This window comes from Carassius auratus, chromosome 45 (genome assembly GCF_003368295.1).
Source record: "Carassius auratus strain Wakin chromosome 45, ASM336829v1, whole genome shotgun sequence".
Classification (NCBI taxonomy): Eukaryota; Metazoa; Chordata; class Actinopteri; order Cypriniformes; family Cyprinidae; genus Carassius; species Carassius auratus.
The window spans coordinates 3,951,466-3,976,964 of record NC_039287.1 but is presented as its reverse complement, the minus strand read 5'-3'; the positions used below and the strand labels follow the sequence as shown (position 1 = coordinate 3,976,964).

At 36.9% G+C, this 25,499-nt stretch overlaps 1 protein-coding gene across 2 annotated transcripts; it reads right to left on the bottom strand.

The window, feature by feature from the left end:
• Positions 1–516: 516 nt before the first annotated feature.
• LOC113062980 (rho-associated protein kinase 2-like) lies at positions 517–25,181 on the bottom strand. 2 transcript variants are annotated; one of them, XM_026233098.1, is made up of 32 exons: positions 24,737–25,179; positions 21,085–21,166; positions 19,137–19,237; positions 18,587–18,724; positions 16,857–17,117; positions 16,372–16,516; positions 16,144–16,282; positions 15,267–15,358; positions 13,501–13,663; positions 12,452–12,536; positions 11,960–12,048; positions 11,493–11,541; positions 11,243–11,378; positions 10,753–10,844; positions 10,385–10,631; positions 9,414–9,520; positions 9,132–9,291; positions 8,502–8,662; positions 8,043–8,227; positions 7,750–7,819; positions 7,535–7,638; positions 6,790–6,976; positions 6,563–6,656; positions 6,081–6,175; positions 5,782–5,964; positions 5,511–5,676; positions 4,772–4,839; positions 4,592–4,680; positions 4,073–4,151; positions 3,713–3,977; positions 3,173–3,449; positions 517–1,269 (listed from the first exon to the last, which is right to left on the bottom strand). In XM_026233098.1, the coding sequence occupies exons 1-32, from the start codon at positions 24,833–24,835 to the stop codon at positions 1,266–1,268; spliced, it is 4,212 nt and encodes a 1,403-aa protein (XP_026088883.1). In that variant the 5' UTR covers positions 24,836–25,179; the 3' UTR covers positions 517–1,265. The 2 variants fall into 2 exon arrangements, with proteins under 2 accessions (XP_026088883.1, XP_026088884.1); XM_026233099.1 differs by lacking the exon at positions 517–1,269 and adding an exon at positions 1,347–1,746 and having other exon boundaries at positions 24,737–25,181.
• Between the last annotated feature and the right edge of the window lie 318 nt (positions 25,182–25,499).

Here is a 25,499-nt window from a genome sequence, read left to right as displayed (position 1 = left end):
ATTTGAGTTCATGATTTTAATGTTGCTGTTTCTTGTGGCAGACTAAATGAAGAGTAATGTTTCTTGTGGCAGACTGAAGAGTAATCCGGCAGAGTTTTATACTGAAACTTTCCGTCTAAAAGTCCTTCCTTGGTCTTATCCATATTTCTTTGCACGTTGAACACACATAGGCCACAACTGGAAATAAAAAAAACTGCAACCGCGTTAATTGCGTTATTTTTTTTTTACGCGTTAAATATTTCAAATTAATCAAATGCGTTAACGCGCTAATTTTGACAGCACTAGTTTAAACGCTTGTGCAGCATTGGATTTTATTAATCACTTCTTTTGAATCATTAACAACCACCAAAAAGCATGTAAATGACAATGGCAACATATCGTATTGAATAATTATAGCTAATAAAGCTATATTTACATTTACATTAATGCAACCTTCTTCCTAAAAAAATGTTTTGTGTTTCCTGTATAAACACCACATACTATTTTTAGATCATCACACATAAGGAGTCACAGGTCTTCCATCAATTAAACCTTTTTTTATTAACAATTTCACAATGTTTCAACAGTTTGTCAGTGGCAAAATGATAAAATACAGAAAATGTTTGGACCGGAGATCTTCATGTTCCACTGTGCATACAGGTTGTATCAAATTTTTGTCACAGCAATTAATAAAATGCTAAAATGTGCTCCATATTGCATCTTTGCATCATGTAGTATCAGTCTTCAATAATGCATATATTTTGAGCAGATAGTTCTGGAAAACTACTAAGTAATGCTCTTTGAAAAATATTTTTCAAAAGTGTTCTTTGATATAATGCATGATAAAAATATAATCTGTCACTAAATATTTATCAGTTTTTCCAAACAAAAATAGATTCAGATGATAGTGTAATTGAAGAGCTGAAGTATATATTCTGTTTCAAACACACACTCAGGTAAACAGTCACACTTACTGACAACCTTGCAAGGAAACCAAAAATATCTTTCGAAGTTTAAAATGCTTTTACTTAACGTTTTTTGAGGAATTGTATATTCTAGGAAGACATAAAACACCCTTAAATGACTTAGAATTGAAACTACACCCTTTAGGTGATTTATGGCTTGTTTTGTGTTAAATATTAGACCCTACCCCCTTTCCCCAGTCATTTATACTTGTGGAGTTTGGCACTTGGAAGTCCTGCCTTTTTTTACCAAAAAGAACACTATGACATTCTCCGCTTTCATTGTTCCCGGATGGATTATCATCTATCCAACCTTCACCAAGGTTAACTGAAATTAAAGGAGAGGAGAGAGGGTTAAGGTCAGTGACCAAAAAAAATATATATGTATATATATTTTAAACTCATATATGGCAAACATTTCACATTCCATTCTATATTCAACCACACACAAAAGCATCAACACCACACCATCAGTTTTCAGACCCAACTTACTCAAACTAAGCCAGACATATTTGAATTCAGCTGAACATTTACACATTTGCATGCCCACTCATATTAGTGCATCAAACACAGTATCAATATCAAAACCTGCCCTAGATACAGTCCCTCACAGTGAGAACAAAATGCATTGTATAAATGCCATACTTCAAAAAACTTAAAGCCAAAGCATTAACACACAGGCACAAAAACATGCTAAGGCACCACTGTGGTTACCCCATAAACTCATCAGAAGTCTAATACATCTTCATCATCCATTTCAACATCAAGAGACCAACCCCAGTCCTTCAGGCCCAACTCAATCCATCTGGAACAAAGAGTCATTCGGCCTCAAAGTCAACTTTAAAAAAATTATGGCCACCCACGCTTAAATGAAAACATACAGATAAATACAATTTATGCAATGCAAAATAAATGCAATCAGTTTTTTCTTTAAGTTTTAAAAAGATGTGACCATGACAGATCGGTATTTGCAGCTAACTTTTCTATAAAATCTTATTTTACCATGGCATTTTTGGCAGCTATTCATTCATACATATTCATCTGTGAATATCTGTGCTGTTTTATTTGCATACATAGAACAGAACAGAGAGCCAATCGTTTGTTTCAGGGCAGCACATGCATTCAGAAAACCTGAACGATAAGCAGCGATGCGCTGTACTTACTCTCCACACATAAGCAAAAGTGGGGAAGGTGAAAGGTGCAAGGTGAACAGGTCAATGAAGAATGATACGGAGCATGGGGCCAGGGCTATAAAAGGTTAGCATTATCATTTAAGCTACTGTGAACCTGTGCAACTTCACAACCAAATCTAACTTAGTGTGCCAGGTTAACATACAGTAGGTGGCCAACCAAAATGTTGGTTCTACCGCTGTGTCTGCAAAGTGCATTTGCAGCACTATGACCTGGAGCATCTACATTTACTCTGAATAATGTCATCTTTTTCATTTTTGGGTGCACTTCTGCTTCAATCACTTTCATTTTTTTTCCTCATAGAAAACTATTTTCCCAAAGTGACTCCAGCTTCCAAGCTCCAAATATTTATAAAAAACATAAAATTACTGTAAGTAGTCTATACAAGTTTATTTTTGGGTGACTTCTTTCTTTAAAGCGACTTGCATGTAAAGAGTAAATATAAGAAGCAACAACATTAGCAATGCTCCAATACATAGTTTTCAAAAGTTGAGCAGAAGAGTTCAAGCTAGTACAAATGTGCATGTATTAAACAGGATTTTCTTTATGATTATAGAAAGTGACTTCGTATAAATCGTTATCAATTATGCATTCAAATGTTCATGGAAGAGTGTGTTGTCAAACAATGATAAAATATCAGCGTCCTTAACACAAAACTGTGTGGTCTAACTAATGACATAAGCCCCCTTCATAATATCATAATAATATATTATTAACAGAAATGTGAGTGTCAGTATAGGTAAATGAATCTCAAATCATTTTGCGATTCCAAATGTTTCAAGAGCTGTATGTTCTTGAGAAGAAATAGGATTCATCTTAATTTTATTTTTTGAGCAGATCATTAAAATTAACATTAATGTCAACTAATATTAGAATTAAATATATACACATTTTATATAATTAAACAATTTAATATTCTGCTGTCCCCTTTGGGAGTGTGCCGAGGCCCCCTAGTGGGCCTCACCTCCTGGTTAAGAATATTTAAAACCCATAATTCTCGAGCTCTTTTGTAAGAAATGGATCTGTCAAGATGTTCTCACCTGGCCTTAGGTGAGGGCTGCTGTCGGGTGGAATGCACTTTGACGGCTCCTCTGTGTGAAAGTCTGGGGGATGAATGGGCTGACAGGTGAGGAGAGGGCTGAGGGGACAGGCCACTTGATGCTGCCTCGGAGTGGGGAGAAGGTATAGCTATGCTTGAGGAGTGGGCTATAGGTTTCCGTGGGACCCTTTTGAGCAAGCGGCTGACCCATTTCTGCTGCTCTCCTGTGGAGTTGGCCAGCAGCAGTAGCTCTTTCGCCGTGGACATGTCATAGTTCACTGGTGAAAAAAAAGAACCAAACGGGTCAGTTACAACCTAAAATACACAATGCGGAGGTCCAAAAGTCCATATTTAAAATAAACAAAAACATTTGGAGCTCATAAAATGGCACTAACGACATGTATAATGTTAATAACATCTATATTTTAATTCATATTTAATTTCAGTAGCAAAAATGCAAAGTTCTTCTGTGTATAACAAGCTACAGACAGTAATATAAATTAGAATTTTTTAGTGCTTTGTGAGTGTGACCCCTCCTGACCTTTGCATGGAGCTAGGACCTCTTCTTTGCGATCAATGTGGTCTTTATGGCATTTGATTCGGCAGCGCCTGCACTCCAGGGCAGGTGGGGGCTTGAAGACGTTCCACAGAGGCCTTGGACATGCTTCACAGCTAGAGGGGAAGTGGTAAAGCGTGATCACGAACTCGTGACCTTTGTGTTGGATAACCGACGACCTTTCAGCTGCTGATAAGGGTTCCATAGCAAGCTCGTCTTTCTTGCTCTCCCCCTCATTAGCATATAATATCTACAGGCAGAGCAGAAGAAGAAAGGTGAAGTTTGGGAAGATTAATCTTAAAGAATTATAAAACATTTCCTGGAGGGACAAATTAAGCATGTTACCTGGAAGATGCGTGGGATTTCTCTGGGGTCTGCGCGGTACACATCTGTCTGAGTGACAGGTCTCACATGGAAGAGTTTGCTAAGAGAGGAATAAAAATAAATGGGTTGGCTAATGCTGTGCAAGAGAGCAGTAAATGTTTATGGTGTATGTAATATGTATTATGATTTATCTATTAGAATTTATATTTTTCCCATATATAATTTCCATCTATTTGGATTACAGAGTAAACTTAAAAAACACACAACATCCAGGTTTATATATTTATCAATAAATCCAATTATTTTAACATTTTTAAATATTGAAAATATAATTATAAAAAAAAAAAGATGCAAACAGTTTATCAAAAAAACAAATATGCAGAAGTATATTTGTTTCATTTATGTATGACAGACAAATATGCAACACACAAGTTTATGTTCAGCCTATGTAATTTTACAATCTTATATGAACTTGAAACCAGGGTTAATAATAAAACCAATATATACAGGTCAAATATAGATAAGTTTATAAAAACTCACTCTATATCCAGAATCATGAATGGGCTGGACTGCTCTCTGTCTTGCTCTGAGTCATAAAACAGGATCTTCTTGCTGCTTACCACCACATACTGCAATTTACACAGAGACACACACACAGATGATCAGAGAGGGCTTGTTTTTATATTTGTGACATGTAAGTGTGTATATCTAAACCTTTACCTTCTTTTCCCATCCAAACCGTTTGGTATTTCTGGTAGGCAGTGAGAGCCATCCCTCAAGACTAGAATCTGTGGTAAAAGAAAACCAGAAGAGTATTTTACAAATTCAATAATTATTTACAGGTTTTGTCAAACTGAAAATGACCAAGCAGGTTGATTTCTCTTCAAGGAATTTCAAGCCTTCAAAACCGTCTTTCCCAGGTGCACAATGAAACCTGTACTGGGGTCTCTTGGAATAAAAATGTTTTAGTAGTGTTACTGGAGTTTCAAAAAACACACATGGTGGTCAGTGTTATTATGTGCAAAATTATGGCAGCAATCCGGCATGGCCGTGTATCAATACACACCTACTTTGAGCTCCGTTGGTATGTGAAGGACATGGACTCAGAGGTGTGTGAGTGTGTGATGCGTACTACAACGGCATCATGGTGAGAGTGAAAGAAGAATGAAGGAAAAGAAACAAAAGGATGCATAAATTCAGTTTGCCATTGTGTCCAGGGGAAGACAGGAATTTTAAAAAGTGTGGGAGAAGTACACAAAAAAGAAAGACAGAGTGAAATGGAAAACGGGTAAAAGAGAAAAACAGTAGCAGTTACGTATTGATTATGTGTGTCAGCGGATAATCAGGGAAAAAATATATATGGATGCATGGATGGATGGATCTGAAGCCCATCCCTAGCATCAATTATAGCATAAATTACCACATCCTGTGCTTGATGGGTCATAACCTGGATAGTTACCTGGATACGCGTCATCACCCTCCAGCTCGTTGCTGCTGATAATGGGGGTTTCCAGAGAATGAACGCTGAGAGAAGTGAGCTGACCGCGCAGACGCTCAATATCACTGTCTTTACTGTCCAGCGCCATCTGCATCTCCAGTCGCACCTGAGAGTCCTCTGCTAACGTCTAAAAACAGACAACACTTAATGTGTGCTTTATATATGTATGCAGAACGGTGGCTAGGTTTTCTGGTGGTTACATTTCATTTGAAATATATTTAATGTCACTCACAGCCTGCATTTCACTGATTTCTTTCTGGTGTTTAATGATTAAGTTGTCGAGTTTTTCTTTCTCATTGCGGAGCTGCAACTGCAGTTGTCTGTTCTCCTTCTCCTTCCTGCGGATGTCAGTGATGTTGCCTTTCTGCGGCCTGACATCGGTCTTCTTCATTACCTCTGTCAGTTTGTTTATGGTCTACAATTCAAGCATTTGATCAGATTTACCGGAGACATGCTAATAACACCTTTTTTAAGCTATCCAAACAATCTTGTAACATGTACATGTTTACTGCAGTTAAAAGCCAAACACACCTGATTCTTGAGGGTTCTCTCAGACTCTATCTGCTTCTCCAAGGACAGGATCATAGATTTCGTCTTTTTATCTTCTTCTCTGAGCCTCTCTAGCTCTGTGTAAACACATTTATAAATGTTAGATTTAGATTCACCTTTATTGTCATTATGCAGAGTACAAGTACAGAGCTAATGAAATGCAGTTAGCAGCTAACCAGAAGTGCAAGGATATAGTGTTTTATATACATATAAGTGCAGAGTGAGTGAAGCTATGATTTACAGAATGTACAGTGGAGTTGCTATATACAGTATTAAGCAGAGTACATACAGAATATAAATAGGAATGCAATGTGAGGATTATGTACATTATGAACAGCAGAAATGTAGGGTTATATGTACATTACAGCACATGTATGGAGCACATACAGCACATATTATGGACATTATAACATCATCCACTCATATTATTATATTATTAACAGGAATTCAGCAGGAATACTCACTATGCTGTAGGTGTTTGAGCTGATGGTTGAGCTCTTCTTTCTCATTAGCCAGGTTCCCAACATCCACAGTCAGTGTGCGGTTCGATTCCTCCAGCTGGTATAACACAAAAGATTTTTAATTCATTAATATGAATGAATGTTAATGTTGTGTGCACAGAGTAATTCATATTTGTTATATATGAATAATTATGAAATAAATACATTCTTATACTCGCTCTAATTCTCACCGAGCTGATGGTATTGTCCTTTTCGCTAAGTTCCTGCCGATGTCTGGCAATCATGTCTTTGATCTCCAGCTCCTTCATGATCTTTTCTTTCTCCAGGTCCGAGTATTGCTCCTCAGCGATGGAGCGCGCCAACTGTTCGGAGTCTGCCTTTGTCAGGCTCAGCCCCAGCTGGGTAGCCAAGGAGTCCCTATATAAACATACATAAAACCAGTTTGTATTTTAACAGGAATTCAGTGTGCTGTAAGACATCCATGCATAAAACGTATTATCCCTTCCTTCATTTTTTAAATACCTGTATCTATTTACCTCTTGTTTCATCTAGCCTTATTCTAACTGGTATGGTTTCAAATGCAAATTGCTCTTTCTCTTTACTGAGAAAATGCTCTGCTTATATCGCTCAACTGTGATTTTCCTTTACGAGGCACTCAGTCTATGATGTGAAATACACTAGCATATAGATGGTTTCAAAGCCAAAAGTCAAGGGCCAAAAGCCAAGAAACCCCAATTTCCATTTTTCAATTTTATTTAATCTTAAATCTACATTTTGTAACGTTCTTCTAGCGGTTAAAGCATAAAACTACAAGTTACTTGTTTAGAAACATTGTTTAGGTCCTTACATGAGTTCTGTGCAGATGTATCGATCTAATGGATCATGATTACAGGTGATTGCGTAAAAAAAAACAAAAAAAACAAGATGAGTCATTTTCATATGTCCCGCCATCCTGTTTCAATAGCAAATACACACCTCTCTTCCTGCAGGTCCTCTATTCTATGCTGAGCATCACTGTAGAGTTTAGCCTTTTCATCAGCGTCCTCCTTCAGCTCTCTAATTTGAGTTTTATAAAGTTTCTGAAATCAAGGAAAAACTATTTATTTCAAAATAAATATGAGAACAGATACACTATCCAACCTAAGTACATCCCCTCCACACATTCACCAACAAAATATGTGAAGACATACTGTGAAGTTCTGCTCTGCATCCAACTGGTCCTTCAGCTCTTTCAGCTGTATGTCAGCTTCTTCTCTCTCCCTGATTGGAAACAGAGAAGAGAGACCTTTTTCTTGCATCCATCATATACGTGTGTGCTATGCATTATTATGCTTATTTTGTGAGTTAAAGAGCGATAACTCTAAGTTTTATTAATCATTCTAATTCCACGAGAATAGTGACATTTCACAACTACTGTATAAAGACAATGACAAAGAAGAATAATATAATTGGAACATACAGTACATCAGCAACCCTAACTCACCTGCGTAGTTCCTGGATTTGTTTCTCCAGACTGAATTTGAGCTCCAGCAGATGGTTGAGCTCTTGTTTGAGCTGTTTCTCAGAGGAGCGCAGGGTGCTGATCTCCTGCCTCTGTACATGGAGATCTGCCTTAAACAGAGTCTTCTTCTGAGTCTCCTGCTGCACACGCACACTCAGCACCTCCATCTGCCACACACACACACACACAACAAAAAAGACTGGATTTTATTTCTTGGACTCTCCACAGACCATCTGATACATATATGTAACTTCATGTAATGCCTTTCATTTTTAATTGTGTGTGATATTTTAAATATGTGCCAAAAATAGTGCCGAAAACAAGCAAAAATTAAACGTATTACAAAGCATATAGTGTGACAATTAAAAACTGTATTAAATAATTAAAATTCAAACATCAGACAGATCCAGTCATGCAAGAAGAACAGTCGGAAAGGTGTACCTCTTCAGTGAGTTTTTCTTTGAGCGAGCGGAGCTCCTGAAGCTCTTGTCTGGCTTGCTTGTAGTCACAGTCTAATACTGAGTTTTCCTTCTCCAACTGCATCAGTCGGTTTTCCAACTGTTGCTTCGCTGATCGGTCTTCAAGCAGCTTATGTTCCATATCTGTCACACAAACACACACAGCATAACCAAACTCTGAACGAGCCAAAGGCTTGTACTGCATACATTGGAAAGATTTACTCAGCTAGAACAGAAAAAATGGAAGGATCATTTTGGAATGAGGAAAATATTTTGTTTTCATACAGGGGTAAATGCAAGGCACTTCCAAAAGAATCATGTAAATCTTCTGATGTCCTAGCAAAGATTAAATGCTCAAGTGTTTTGTTGCGTCTCTAAATTTTCTCTTGAACTTAATTTGGACAACAGTTTTATATCTATTCCAGGTTTGTTTTAAGAGCAGAAACTGGGCTTTTTTCCCAGAGATAATGAATGAGTACCTTAGATAGACAACCTTGCCCCCCCCCCCTCACTCTAAACTGCACTCCCCTATTTTTTTATTTTTTTATTTGTAGTGAAATTTGTCCACATATACATGTGAGTTTTAAATTAAGAGTCAGCCGTGTCATTTTACCTTTCAGCTCCTCAGACTTGGCCTCTTCGATGGATTGGTTGATTTTGTTGTTGTCGATCAATCTGGCTTTAGTGGCTTTATGCTCTGCCTCCTCCTGCTCCAGACTCTGCTGGAGGACTTTGAGTTTGAAGGAGAAATCGATCTCCTGCTTGCTCTTATCCTACGGGTGAAGGGGACAACATTAATAGGGGTTTCACAAAAATACATATAACCATACACACATCATGTGCTGAGAACTTGAATCATTCAGTCTCCTGCTAAAACACACACACCCACACACACCTTTTCCAGGGCAGTGAGATCCTCCTGTAACTGTCTTTTCTCTGCTTCAGCCTTTGATAAAGAACTCTTTATGTACTTCAACTCGTCTTCCAGTCCAGAGACACGGCCTGAAAATTAAAATTAAAGAAAGACAGGGAGGTATAAACACAAAAACAAAGTTGAATAAAAGGTCAGAAATTATAGTAAATATTAAATGTTAAACTTCTCATAAAACAATTCAAACCCTTGGTAGTTTTTTGTTGTTGTTGTATTATTATTATTACTTTGTCAATTTCCAAAAAAAAATTTTTTTAACAATTTTCATTTCAAATGTTTTTTGATTGTTATTATTTTGTGGTGGAAATTATATTGTAAGTACTGTCAGAATAAAAATGGATCAAATTAAACTTAAAATGAATACAATATTTTTTACTGTATTCTTAATTTATTTGACTTCGCAATTCATAAAAAAAAAATAAACCTAAAATTATTTTTGACAAAACTTGTGGCAAAATCATTTATCATGGTGGGAAAAAATGAGGGAGAGTTGTAATTTGAGAAAAAAAAATATAAAAAAAACCCCTGGATATAAATTATTTGCACACATTAAATATTTTGTGGTTCATGGTGTGTTTATTTCACTATTTGTTTAGCTTGGAATTTTCATATTTTAAGATTACGGTCTTAAAATAACGTTCTTGGTATCGTTCACACCAAGAACGATAACTATAAAGATAACACCAGCGGACGATATTGTCCATAAACAAAAATTGATGAAGGCATGACAAGTTTCACCTGCAGAAACAAATCCTTTACATTTAATAGACAAAACTGAAAACACGACACAGAGGAGATATTTCTTGTTTGTTCCAGTGCTGGAATCGTTTCTCACATTCTTGTATCCAGTTGTTTTCATGCACCTTGTGAGTGGTAAAGTTGCTCCAGATCCTACCTCATAATGAATATAAACAGGCATAGACACATGTACTTACCTTGTAGGTCATTGATAGTCTCTGAGCCGAGGCATCTCTCTCGCTTCTCCACCTCCAGTGAGGTTTGCAGGCTCAGTTTCTCCTGTTCCAGACCCTGCCGGTTGCTCTCCAGCTGGGCCAGACGCTCCTGAAGCTCCCTGAGAGAGATATCCAGCTGCTGCGACTGTCTCAAAGCCTCGGCCTGGGACTTCTTCAGTCGCTCGGACTCCTCCACCTCAGCCTGAAGCTTAGCATTCACCTCCTCCAACTAAAAACACATTCATTATCAGAGTGTCTTTTGTTCTTTCATTATATCCCTAAAACATTTGTAAAATAATAGTTAATGCTCTGAGGTTAATGATCAGATAAAGTTTTGCTCAGGGACCCACCTGTCTTTCCAGGTGAATGTTCTTCTCGGCAGAGATATGAGAGTTCTGGTTCTTCTTCTTCAGATCAGCTAGCTGCTCTTTCAGGCTGCTCACTGCAGTAGAGAGAAATGCAAAATATGTTGACATCACAACATCAGCAGAGCAGAACTAATACTTTCTAGATGGGTTAGTACTGAGAAAATCGGGTAGGAATTTTGGGTCAGTGCTTTGGGAATCAAGAAGATCAGTAATACAGTGTCAGGATTAATTAGAAAAACGTCACTATTCAACAACCAAAAACGGCAAAGAAGATGCACCTGAAGCAGCATATATATCATGGAAAAATCATGCAATAAAAAGAATATTGAGTAATACTGAAGGCTAGTTGAAGACGGAATAATCCATCAGGTATAAAGCAAATTATGATCATAATTTTAACTCAGTGTAGTCGCTGTTCAAATGAATCACAATGTATTGCCATTGGTTGAGAGTTTCTATCTGCTGTTCTCACCCTCATTCTCAAGCAGACGCTTTCTGTCCGTTTCTAGTCCAGCTTTTCTTATGCTCTGAGAACGCTGGTGCGTCAACAAAGCCTTATCTCTCTCCAGTTCCCTCAGTGTGTCTTCCACCGCCTGTCTCACATTCACCTACAAACAAGAGACAAACAGCTAGAGGAGCTTGAAGAAAGCTGCACTTTGTTTCTGAACAGTTTTGAATTGATGGCCTTTGTAGGGTGAGCGCAATTTAAAACTGTGTCTTACTTCTTCTTCAAGCTCTTTGGACAACTTCTCCAGACGCTGATTTGCTGTTCTGTTGAGGCACAACACAGTTTAAATGTGTTGTATAAGTTAAGATATATAATGTTATGAATTTGGTTATATGGTATATGGTTTATGAAGAAAAAACTGTGTACAATGACATGGGTACTACAAAGTAAACATGGTTTATGAGGACACTTCTTGTGTCCCTGTAAAACAAAAGGCTTAAAAAATAAATAAAAAAAAAACATACAAAACAAAGAAAAGTTTTTCTGAAAAGTTTTCTGTAAGGGGTAGGTTTAGGTCTAGGATTGAAATATGAATGGTTCTGGTATATTTTAGAATTTCAATTCATCTTTCCGCTTAAATTGTCATTTAAAAGTTGTATTAAATAAAAAAAATAACAAAATGCAAAAAAAAAAAAGTTTGTTCTTATTTGGATCCCATTGTATGTTTATGAGTATTTGTACCTGTATTTATTTTCCAGTTCCTCCTTTGCTTGCATCTCATTTTTGACTTTTTCTTCCAACTTTCTCAGCCTCTTCTGCAGGTCACTGGACTAGGGACATGCACATAATGCAAAAGTCAACAAAAAACGGATGCAAAGTTGTTTTTACATTCTATTAAAAGCAGCAATTACCTAAATAAATGTAGAGAAACACTCCAATGCAGAGTAATGGCACTAAAAAAATTTATGATAAATTCTTCTGCAGAACAAGTCATATAAGCATCTGTTTTAGAAATCTAACTGCCAATTTTGTGCCACCCACTATTACAGGGCAAAATTCCCCAAACTTTTTGCCTCATGTATGCTAACAGCTCTATCAGTAAGGCTCAAATACCCCTTCATTAATATAAAACCAGAAATATGTTCTTTAATTCATATTATAGTGTTTATCATTTAACATTCATCAATAAAATGAAAAAAGTCAGTAATATTATAAAAAAAAAAAAAAATGCACCTCTGCTTGGTTTAAGTTATGATCCTCATTGACACTCTCAGCACTAGTGTCCCCTTCTGAACACTTATTGTTTTGATTTAACAATCTGAAAGAGATAGAAAGAACATTACGCTAAACATTCCACTCTTCTCTGCTAGCTTCGTCCTTGTTTACTCTGCAGCGAAGCCACTTTGAGGTTTCACAAATCAATGCAAGATGAAAAATGGAAGACAGAATGGAGAATACGTCAGAAAGAGAGAGAGGGAACAAGAAGGAGAGAGGAAATTAAAATCTCAAAGCAATTATTCAATAACAATCTCCTTAACTCAGCCAGCGGCCCATGTGGCTTCACTCAGCGACCCTGGAGAAACTGAGAAAGAAAGGGAGGAAACAGTGAAAGGAAAGGGAAAAGGAGGGAATTGTGATGGAACAAATACAGCACTCATTCACGGTTAGCATAATCATCATGCAAAAATACTGTACATCCTGTCTCTATCAATCCATAACAGGAACTTGCTGTCGTTTCACAACTCTTTTACAGTGTTCATCTGTGAGAGAACAAGATACCTGTGTAAAAATCAAACAGACCTACACTGTCTGAAAGGTGGGCTTTAAACTCTTTCGGTCTTAGATTTCACCATTTTTTTCTAGATATTAATTTTTTACAGTCATAGAAACTCTTTAAAAAAAGTGATATCCCTACTGGCATAGTAAGAAATCTCACAGAAATCAATATAACAGTAAAAAGCCATGGCTTTGTTTTTTTTTATATATAATTTTCTAGTTATACTCGAGTCAAAAATATTTCATATGCTAGAAACTGTTATTTCTGAGTGCAAAACTCTTAAAATCTTTGAGTAATCATGAACGCCTGGAAAAAGTATTGAAATTCATTGGTCAAAAGGGACTTTTTGAATCCTTTTTCCACACAGGTCAGTTATATTAAATTGCCATATTATGCAACAAACCAATTTGTAATAAAAAGTAACAATATTTGACATTATAATACAATAAATTCAATAGCCACAGTCACAAATAATATACAAAAATGCACACATTTTTACACTTACTGGTCCTCCCTGAAATAGGTGAAGCCCACAAATGGTAGCTGATTTCCTGCGAAAGCACGGGGAGGGGGGAAGGTCTCGGTTCCTAACGGATCATCCTTTATATCCTCATCAAAGTTACTGGTGTCAACATCACTACTCAGCTCCGGCACCACTGGAGCCATGGCTGAGAGACAGAGAGAGAGAGAGAGAGTGAGGGAGGGATGAGAGAATACTGTAAAAGATTTGAACAAAAGTGATGTGTTGTGTTTGAGTGCTTGTGTGTGAGAGAGGCTCACAGTAAAAGGCTCAGTGTGTGTAGCACACAAAGCAGACACTGTACTGAAGGGAAGAGTGGCATGTATGATTTGCTAAGCTGGCCAGTGCTTACTCACTACCTCCTGTGCACACACACGTTCATGCTCACTAACACATCCAAAACACTCCCTGCTTCTTGAGAGAACGTGCTGAGCACACTCGGAGAACATGTGTCAGACATCTCCTGGGGACAGGCTGCATTCAAACTCTCCACAGCCAAAAGAAAACAGACAGAGGCGTTCGATCTTTGTGCTTTAAGTTTAGCTTTTGAATTAGAGGGGGATAATTCATTCATAATCCACATTATGTCCAAACACTGACAAAACGGCATTCATTTCATTAATTACAAACACAAAGGTTTTTTTTGAAAAACTGAATTCTTAGGTTACTACATGGGTTGGTTACTGTACTTTATGAATTTGTTTAATATATGCATTTTGCACTCCTACACACTTAAATTAAATAAATCATTATCATTTATCCTTTAATATCTCCATATGGCAATACATAGATAAATGAATAGATAAATATATAGATAAATGAATGATGCTCAGTTTCCCAGAATGCCCCTTGATCCCACTGCTAATAACAGACTACTGTGGAGGCAGAGAGAAAGCAAATAGAGTATGTGCATTTGGGCATCACTGGAGCGAGGGACAGAGAGAGGAAGAGAAAACGAGTCCAACTCTGTGGTTTTGAAGCTCTTCTCTCATTAGTAACTGTGTATTGGCCACATGTTGGGTTCCACCCTTACTGAAACCAACCCCATACCCCCGTAACCCTGTCCCAAACACCACACCCCCTAAAAGAAGCACATCACTCCTCCACACTGCACAACACAGAAGACAGCAATGTTACTGAACAAAACAAAATATAAAATGAAATACTGATGACATAAAGTAGCAAAAAATGATGTTGCTGTAACACCACGCTTTGCTTTTTTTTTATCATATTACATCACATAATTATGCTTTATAATATACATCAATTAAGCCAAGATACATTATGGTTACCAAGACAAACACATCTAAACAGGTCAGTTGTAATTATATATCAATAAAACAGTCAGTGGGTAGAAACCACAAAGAAGATTTCAGCACAAAGTAAATGCAAGAATATGCATGCATGACTGAAATGGCTTTCTCAGAAGCATAAAATGAGGGTGTGAAATTAATGTTTGCATTTGTCTGGAGAAATATATGAGCAGCAATTTCAGGAAATTTAAAAGCTGTGCTCCAAAACCCCAAATCCATAATCTGATCATATAAGAATGACTCAAGACATGAACCAATGCAAGACTTCAGTACATTCCCTAGACATCTACTGTATACTGTTATCATTCTGTACACATGCATAATGTTACAGACTAGTAAGTGAATAATATTGATCTGATAGTTATAAGTAGATAGATAAATAATTATCATGAGTAAATGTGAATTTCACAGATCAGCCACACACACTCAGAGGCTTACTGTCTCGTATGGTGTCGAAGGTCCACTGGTCGTTCTTGAAGAAGGGGTGACATTTTATTTCATCCACTCCAGTACGGCCAAGCCTCACCTCCCTGAACATAGCAAAACACTGGTCAGCAAACCAAACTGGTCAGCAAACCAAAAGTGACGTTTGTGTGTGTGTGAGACTGGAACATCCAACAGTGAGTGGCTGACGGGAAACGGAGTTGAGGAGCGAAAGTGTCACACACAGCAACATCCCAAAATAATGCAAGGTCATTCCCCTCCCATTCCTTGCATCTGGATCAGAGGGGTGCAGCAGTTTAGATTGCCACGTGTGGGACATTCCTGCAGCCAGAATGCAAAGGGAGGGGTGTGTGTGTGTGTGTGTGGATAGTAATACATTTCCCCCTGAGGACACTTAAACAAATTAAGACATTATTAAAAATGTCTTTGTCACTTAATATTGAAACTATAAATAGTCACTTTTGATCAATATAAGGTGCCCTTGCAGAATAGAAGTATTAATAAAAAATAAAAATAAAAATTGAACCCAAACTTTTAAACAGTAGTGTATATTTCATGTGACAATAAAAATAATGAAAAACTGATACAAACAAAATAATATCAAGTATAGCTATTTTATAATTTACTTAATTACTTAATCATTAAGTCATAATTGTTTATTTTGCAATAAAATTAAGCACTATTTTAAACTCATTTATATTATCGATGGTCACAATTTATTTAATATTAAGGGCAAAATCACTATCAGCCAACTTCTAGAAAGAAAAAAAATCATATTTTCCATGCTGCTTTTGACATCACATCTCAGGACAGTAGGGGACTAATGTTTAAAAGAGGTTACTCAATCTAAATCACTGTTTTTCTCTCTCACCTGTCAGACAGAAAGGCACAGATGAGGTCTTTGGCCTTCTTTGACATTTCGATATCCTCTGGGAAAGTTAAGCTGTTTTTATGATCCATGATCTTTCCGTAGGTGCCCACCAGGGACTCGGCATAAAACGGTGTGTCACCTGCCAACATCGACAGAAGATTGAACAAAGGATGGTAAGAACAATAAGAAAGTACAGGAGAGAGTGCAGATGAAGTTGCTGCTACTCACCCACTAGCAGCTCATAAATGAAAACGCCAACAGACCACCAGTCACACTCCCTTCCATAGTAGCCCGTTCCTCCTTGTGACATCAAAACCTCTGGGGAAATGTAATCAGGAGTCCCGACAGCAGTGTCACAGCGGACCATACCGGACTAAACACATATACAATAACCATTCAAAACAAAGGTTCATTTAATTTTGTTAGAATATAAGAAGGAAAAATTTGCACATTTCAGCTTAAAAAATAAATAAAAATCTTAATAAATTAATTTAGAGAGCATCATGATTCAGGCTGCACTATATGATATAACCACAAGATGGTAGTGAAGAAAAGATTATCTCAGAATGGGGGATTTCTGCAGCCTACATTCAAAAATAATTTTTTCAACCAAGTTTCCTGTCCTAAAATAGTCATTACACTATGATTTGTGACAAACTAACTGCAATATTGCTATACAGTTTGCATTGTAGACTTATGAACCCAAAACACACCGAGTCCATTTTCATGCATGTTCCAAAGTCGGCGAGTTTAAGGTGTCCGTTGCAGTCAAGCAGCATGTTGTCTGGTTTGATGTCTCGGTGGATGAAGCCCAGAGAATGGATGGCATCCAGTGCCAGCACCACTTCTGCCGTGTAGAATCGAGCCCACTCTTCTGGGATGTCGTAGTTGCTGGTCAGAGTCACCAGGTCTCCACCGGCCATGAACTCCATCACCAAATAAAGGTACTTCACATCTTGGAATGCACAGTAGAGCTATGTTAACAGAAAGAGAGCGTGAGGCCAACAGGTTTCACAATACTTGATTCCAATTGCAAGACCACAGCTATATTAAATATGCTATTGAACACAGTGCTTTATTTAGTAATCACTGTTCATTTAAAAACATAGTTATTATGTAATAATGTATTCTTATATTTAATTATTTTTTTATATATAATTAATTGCTTTCAAATTATCATGTTCAAATAAACATTAGAAACAAAGTTCAAAACAGAAGGGACATGTAGTCTTCAAGTATTTCTCAATTAATTTGATTTCTAATTCTAAATCAAGTTTTTCAGAGCAATTAATAATTATTAAGTAATTATTATATTTATATGTATTATTATAACCATCCATAATAGAGAAAACATTTTGATGATTTTTTTAATTTTTTTTTATTATGTTTCATTTTGTTTAATTCAGTCAACTTGACATCAGCAATTCTGTTAGGCTTCAAGGTCTAATGAGCAGATCTGATATTTCTTGTCTTGTCTATTTACATTAGTGACTGTCAACTGACGTGTTAACTGACGTGTTACAGTACTACAACATGTGCAGGTGCATCCTGTGAGGTGCAAGTATTCAAACACAGCCGCCTGTCTGTCAGCATCAACAACTTCGTATTGAAGTACTGGTAATTTTGACATCCCCTAAATGTGATTATTTACTTATTATTTAATATTTTAACAGTGCCTTTATATGCACTCTATTAATGTTTTTTTTCTTTCAGCTTGTGGAGCTTCCCAAATATAGATGCAGTTCTCAAACATCCTCTAGTGTTGTCACGGTACCAAAATTTCAGTATTCGGTACCAATACCAGTGAAAATCCACCGTTCTCGGTACCAATTTCGGTACCAAAGCAAAACACAAAAATATGCCAATTAAAAAAATTTGTACTATACTTTCATTTAAATCCAAACTGTGCACATATTTAATTGTAGAGTTTTTTATTTTATTTTATTTTAAAGCCAAGAAAGCCCATAGGCTAACTGATTTTCTAACTGACATGACACAATGTTAACCATTTGTACATTCCCTAACAAACATATTTTAGATTCATAATTCATTTAAAAGACTACATTTAAAAATAGTAAAATTATACCCTACCCTTATACCCTAATATAAGTTATAGGAGCATTAAATAGTTAATAAAGATACTTAATTCTAATTATTTTAGCGTTAGCCACGCTTATGCTAACAATTAACTACTCTAATAGCAGCGTTCATTTAAACCCAACATTCAAATTAAAATATTGAATTATATTCATAACAGAAGCGATGTTGACCGGGTACACAGTAACACCGGGACTAAAAAAGACTGGTACTGTAACATTCTAATTAGTTTTTTTGTACCGACTTTGTACCGAAGTTCCGAGTCTTTTAAAAACACTTCTCTAGTACACACATCACAAAAAAAGTACAGCACAGGCATATATATATATATGAGAAGGAATCACACCTGAACTATCCAAGGACTCTTGGAGAATGCCATGATGTCACGCTCCTCCCAGAAGAAGGCGGAGTCAGAGCGCTTGACCATCTCAAACTTGCTGAGCTGCTTCATGGCATACACTTGTTGGGATGCTTTGTGTCGTACCTACATGCACATATGTGAATTAACATCAGAAACCAGATCCATGTAATTACTTAATGAAACTACACACATTCTGCAATACGTTGCTTTATGCAAACAAGTGTTTAATTGAAATCATCATCACACTGCATGCATAAGCATCATATAATGCTCTACCATCGTTAACTATTTATAAAGACTGACAAGTGTGAAACTAAAAGAATGAGACTATATGTGCACAAGGACAAAAGCTTGCATGCTCTGTGTTGTTGCAGGTAAGTAGAAGCAGGCAGAACATGTGCGTACAAGCCTCAGAGGCATTAACACACACACACACATACACACACACAGACAAAAGGCTATGCCTGAAGTCAAACAGCAGATAAAATAACATGGGCAGACTCTCACATAAACGCACACCAACTCACTCACTCACCAGCTGCACTGCACCAAACGCTCCACGACCAATCAGCTTGACTCTTTCAAAATCATCCAGCTTCACCTGTAGTTCTCTGAGGCGAGTCACAGCTTTTTCATCTAGAGAGATCACACCACACATATTATTACATGAATACGGTTTATCATTTTAACAAACACATTTGCATTATACAAGGATCATGTGTGTGTGTGTACAGTGGGGGAAATATTTAGTTGATCCCCTGCTGATTTTGTAAGGTTGCCCACTTATAAATGAATTAAGGGTCCATAATTTTTTATGGTAGGTTTATTTTAATGTATAGAGACAGAATATCAACCAGAAATTGATTTGCATTTCAGTGAGTGAAAGAAGTATTTGATCCCCTACCAACCAGCAAGAATTCTGGCTCCCACGGATTGGTTCTCTGCCCATGTGGAAAACAGATTAGTCCTGACACTTGAAGATGTTACTCCTAATGTCAGCTTGTTAGGTGTATAAGACATCTGTCTACAGGATCTGTAACTTCCATTCCAACATCTCCCACCACTATGGGCAAGACCAAAGAGCTGTCAAAGGATGTCAGAGACAAGACTGCAGATCTGCACAAGGCTTGAATGGGTTACAAGACCCTCAGCAAGTAGCTTGGTGAGGAGGAGACAATTGTAGGTGAGATTATTCAGAAATGGAAGAATATCAAAACAGCTATCAATCGGCCTTGGTCTGTAGCTCTGTGCAAGATCTTGCCTCATGGGGTAAGGATGATCATGAGAAAGGTGAGGGATCAGCGCTGAACTACATGGGAGGAGCTTGTTGGGACCACAGTGACCAAGCAAAACATTGGTAACACACTACACCACAATGGACTGAAATCCTGCAGCGCCCGCAAGGTCCCCCTGCTTAAGAAGCACATGAACAGGCCCATTTAAAGTTTGCCAATGAATATCTAAATGATTCAGAGAAGGCTTGGGAGAAAGTGCTGTGGTCAGATGAGACAAAAATTTAGCTCTTCGGCATTAACTTGACTCACCGTGTTTGGAGGAAGAGAAATGCTGACTAAGACCCCAAGAACACCATCCCTACAGTCAAGCATGGAGGTGGAAACGTTACGCTTTGCAGCTGTTTTTCTGGTAAGAATACAGGATGACTTCATCACCGCATTGAGGGAAAAATGGACAGGGTCATATACTGTAAAATCTTTGACAAAAACCTCCTTCCCTCAGCCAGAACAGTGAAAATGGGTCATGGATGGGTCTTCCAGCATGACAATGACCCAAAACATACCAGCAAAGCAACAAAGCAGTGGCTCAAGAAGAAGCACATTAAGGTCATGGAGTTGTCTAGCCAGTCTCCAGACCTCAATCCTATGGAAAACCTGTGGAGCGAGCTGAAATGTAAAGTTGCCAAACAATAGCCAGGAAAACTTAAGGATTTAGAGAGGATCTGTGAATACAAGTGGATCAAAATCCCTCCTGAGATCTGCAAACCTGGTGACCAACTTCAAAAAATGTCTTACCTCTGTGCTTGCCAACAATGGTTTCTGCACCAAGTACTAAGTTATGTTTTGTGTGTGTGTATGTGTGTGTATATACACCATGTAAATATAGTGACTGTTTTTAATAGGTATTGCCAAAATACTACGATAATGGTGCACTTGCTTAAATTCTTTTTTTTTTTTTTTTACATGATATTTACTAATTTTACACAATATATGCTCAAAGTAACTAAATGTTTAACTAAGCAAAGTGTATATTATCTGTTGACAAGGCTGACAGTAGGGTTTGGATGTGTATTGATTGCTATGACAATTAAGCGATATACAGTATGATCTATTATCATTTAATTGTTATTTTCAAGTTACTGACAAAGTTCTACAAATACAGACAATATGAAGTCATAAGGCTTAATTCAGCATAAGCCATACAAATACAATAAATCTAATAATCTATGAACTTCCAAAGAGACTTACATCTGTTTAAGAAGGAATCAATGTTTTTGTTCTTTCTCAGTGCGGGATGATTCAGATCCAGGGCCAGAGCAGTTACTGAATCCTGCAGAAGACAAGAGCAAAGCATTAAAAAACACTTAAGATATAGGTCTTAGAATTTCAAATACAAAGTGATTCCTACAGTTGGCTTTCGTCTTCAATTACACAGCCAAAAATCTCATCAAAGTGAGTTCATCACTCTCCTCTAATCCCAGAACTAAGCTTGCTCTGACAGTCCTGTTGAGACATTTAACTTTGGATATAAAGCTAAAGTGGAGATTTAGGAATAGGGTTCGGCCTGTTTTACTCTCCTTTACAGTCAGCATTAAGTGATTGTATTTATAAATAACTTTGATTGACATTTATAATACTGGATGATCATGGAAACTACCTCACATACCTTCAAATACACACAGTGACACTGCAAAGCTAAAAAATACATGTAAGACAAGACACACACATAGAACACAATTACCCCCAGCCCAACATTCCCAGCCCAAACACTTACATTTGGCAAGGCAAAGATCATTATCTAGTTGGCCCAATATATAAAAAAGTTTTAAATAAAGGTGTTTTGCTGCAGCTTGAACAAGAAAAAGAGATAATCCAGGGCTCAACCATTAGAAAACTGAATAGCACATTGCTATTGTGAGTTTCAGCCCAGTTAATAAAAACTGTCAAGATATAACTACATCTTGCATTCAATGATCAAGCACACACAGTTCATAAGGCTGGAGTCAGTAAGAAATATTTTATTTAATTCATATTTAAATGAATCTAGGATACATTAAATTGACCAAAATTGACAGTAAAGACACGTATAATATTACAAAAGGTTTATATTTAAAATAAATACTGTGCTTTTGAACTTTCTATTTATCAAAGAATCCTGAAAAAAAAAATCACAGATTCCACACAAATATTAAGCAAAAGCATCCATAATAATAATAAAAGTTTCTTTAGCAGCAATTCAGCATATTAGAATGATTTCTGAAGGATCATGTGATATTTTATATACAACAGTTATTTTAAATTGTAATAATATTTTTAATAAATACAAATTTTTACTGTTTTTTTTTTTATTAATTATGTACTTTCTAAATTTCGGTTTAAGTCTGCGAGGTCTGTTACATGAATTCTACTTCCGTAACACAAATCGACACACATACAAACAAATCACACAAAAGCAAAATCAACATTGACAGAATCCTGTTTTCCTTCCACCAGGAGTCAGTCCACAATACAGTGTTTAAAAACAAAAACACACACTCAAAGAAAGCTGGAGACAGCTACTTCTCTCCTCAGGATGTGACCTCAGCTTCCTGTATGCCATTTCACAGTAGGACACAATGAGTCTGCATCCAATATAATAAATGAAAGACTCATCATAAACGGTCCATAGTTCAACTGCATCATAAATATCCAAATAAACAACACACTAAATGACTTCAGTATCAGAACGGCGTTGTGATGTCGACATCATGAACTAAAGTGGAGCTTTGTCTGACAAGCATGACTTGGAAGAGCATGGGATTGAAGGATATAATCATTTGGATAAAAGAGGAATGAAATGTACTGTAACCCAGGCTGTGTATATTTTCAGCTCTGATACTGAGAGCTAAGCGTGCATGGGTTAGCAGCTGAGGTAGTGAGTGGATGTTTCAAAGCAGATGTGCTGTGGATTGAACCAGCAGGGGTTTCGTTAGGTCTTTCCCTGGGCCTCCCTAGGAACACACACCAAAAACACATCACCCAATACCTCCAATGTTTGTTCATAGATAGCTATCACTTTCCATTGATGGAACAGTTCAGCATGCAAAGCTATCATCAAATTTTCCAACAGAGATTAAAAAAGGGGTTGTCTTTGAGTAAATATTTCTGCATGTTTGTGCTGAACTATTTATTTTAAAGTATGTTCATTAATCATTTTAATTAAAGATGCATTCGCACTAGATGAAACGGCAGTTGTCTTGGACTTATACTGTGGATGCAGCATTAGCCGAAAAAGTATGAAGGTAATTACATTGTAGAGATGCGCTACTGACAGTCAGCATTCATGATTCATTTATTTGGTGAGATAAAGTGTACAATATTAGTGGGCTTATTAAGACAAAATGAGAAGTACTCAGCTGGTCATATGATCTCAAAATGACCACCCCGAAGCAACCCACTCAATGTAAAAAAAAAGAAAAGAAAAGAAGGCTTTTATGATGATACCGTTAGGAATTTAGAAGATGAAAATACTACTCATTGTTTGAGGTGTAATGAATGAGGAAGAACCCCTGAGCACAAGGAACAGCTACTATAACCATTATGCCCTTGAGCTAGCCACTTAAATCCAGACGACTTTCTTGTAATAAGTCTACGGTAAGATGCTTTGGAAATGCTTTAGATAAAAGCGTGTGCGAAATTACTAATTAATAAAACAGGCAGAAAGTTTAGGCCTATTTTGATGGTGTTGAACATGGGTGTGCCAGCTTTCAGTCTTACTCAAATGCAGTTCTTGTATTGAATTTTTGTCTGCTCAGGAGACTGCTGGGTAATACGAGATTTCACTCTTTGATTAGAAGTGACAAAAGGAGTCATTTTCACCCTGTAAAGCTTGCTTGACAAGTCCTCGCATTTCACTCGAACCGTGTCATTGAATAAACGTATAGTACCTCCTCACTTTGTAAAGCTACTTCCTGCCTTCTCAGTGGGTGTATCATGTAAAATAAGTTTATCCTGGTGCTTTAGGACTGGACAATATAGCTCTGTATTTTAGAAAAAAACATTACCATCAAAAGACAGCATTACTGTGGAGGAGGGTGTGTTGATAACACACTGATCAGAGATAAGATTGTTTACACCCTCAATATATAATGCAGTTTTGTTTTGCGTTGTTTGACCTATATGTAGGAAGAGCTTTCTGGTATCTTCATTATCTTATTAGGTGGGCTTAATATAATAACATATATTACATTAACATTAATATTACAACATAAACACAGAATATTACCAACCTTTCATAAATATTCTTTGCAGATGTGGCCTATAATTTGAATAATAATAATAAAAAATAAAAAAATTACATGATCCACATCTTTTCAAAAACTTCCTGTACACATGCAATTATCTTTTTAATTAAAACATATGTTTTTTTCTTGTAATGACTACTGGAGACGCAAGCTCTTGCTATTACTGTGCATAAGTGATTTTTAAACAGTAATTGAATCAACTCACTAATGTTGACAAAATAAATGTCATGAGACAAATTTTTGGCCAAGATGTGACTTATATTGTTTGCAAAGTTTCCTTCTCGCTGCAATTTTTTTAACTGCTTATTATCCATAATTATTTTTTGTTTTGGGCAGATATGAATTAATATTTTAATGATGCTACCAAACTTCTGGTTAAGTTAATAAAGCCAGCAGTCTTTTTTTTTTTTTTAGAAACATTTCAGTAAGAGAAATAAATATATAGGCTATATTTTTCATAATCAGAATATAACCAAATTCTGATTCATTTCATATTATGTAAACAAAATGACATGACACTTCCATACATAGGCTATATGTATAGCCTATAACAAAAACTCAAAACTTCCCAGAGATGTATTTCAATAACAAGCATCCCATTTTCCCCATGACCTTACCAGCAAACTCTCCAAATTCAGCGGTGATCGTTGGTCCTTGATGATTGACTCCAGTATTCTCACCCGGTTTTCGAGTCTCTTTCCTGCTCCGGTCGACATTGCGGCAGCTCGGTGTTGTGAATGTCCCAGTAAACATCAGCTTGAGAGCCGCGATTGTGAGACTTCAAACGTCCGAGACAAACTTGTCACTACCTGTCGTAAGTCAACGCGACGCCTCTCAAAGCTCCCCGGTTCTGGATGAATGAATTCTTTTGCCGATTTTACACACTGCTTAAATGTACGGAACGCAATGGTTTTGTGTCTTTACCTGTGTAAATGACACCGGCGTTCCGCGTGCTATCAGCGGTGTAAAATCAAATTACACTCACGCGTTCAGGAAGCCGAGTGTCTCTCCCGCTCCAGTTCATAAACTACAGGGAGAGGGAGGGGGGGCTTCCGTGTTTGGTCTGTGTTGAAAATCACTCATAATCTTCCTGACTGTTATTTTTGAGTAAATGAAGCAGGAGGGGACTATCAGTACATGTGAAGGTGAATGGCGAGTTTCTTTGTTGCAGCGCGCACGTCGCTCTCTAAATACGACTCCATATAGTCTACTACACTAGATATATTTAGACGATTGCATATTTGTATTTATGATGGCACGAATAAGCTTATTTATTATATGTGCGTTTCGTAAATGTAGTGTGGTGTAATTCAGCACTTACATTCAGTGAAAAATGATGGCATAAACATCTCTGCTGTGAATACAATGACCATTCATAGT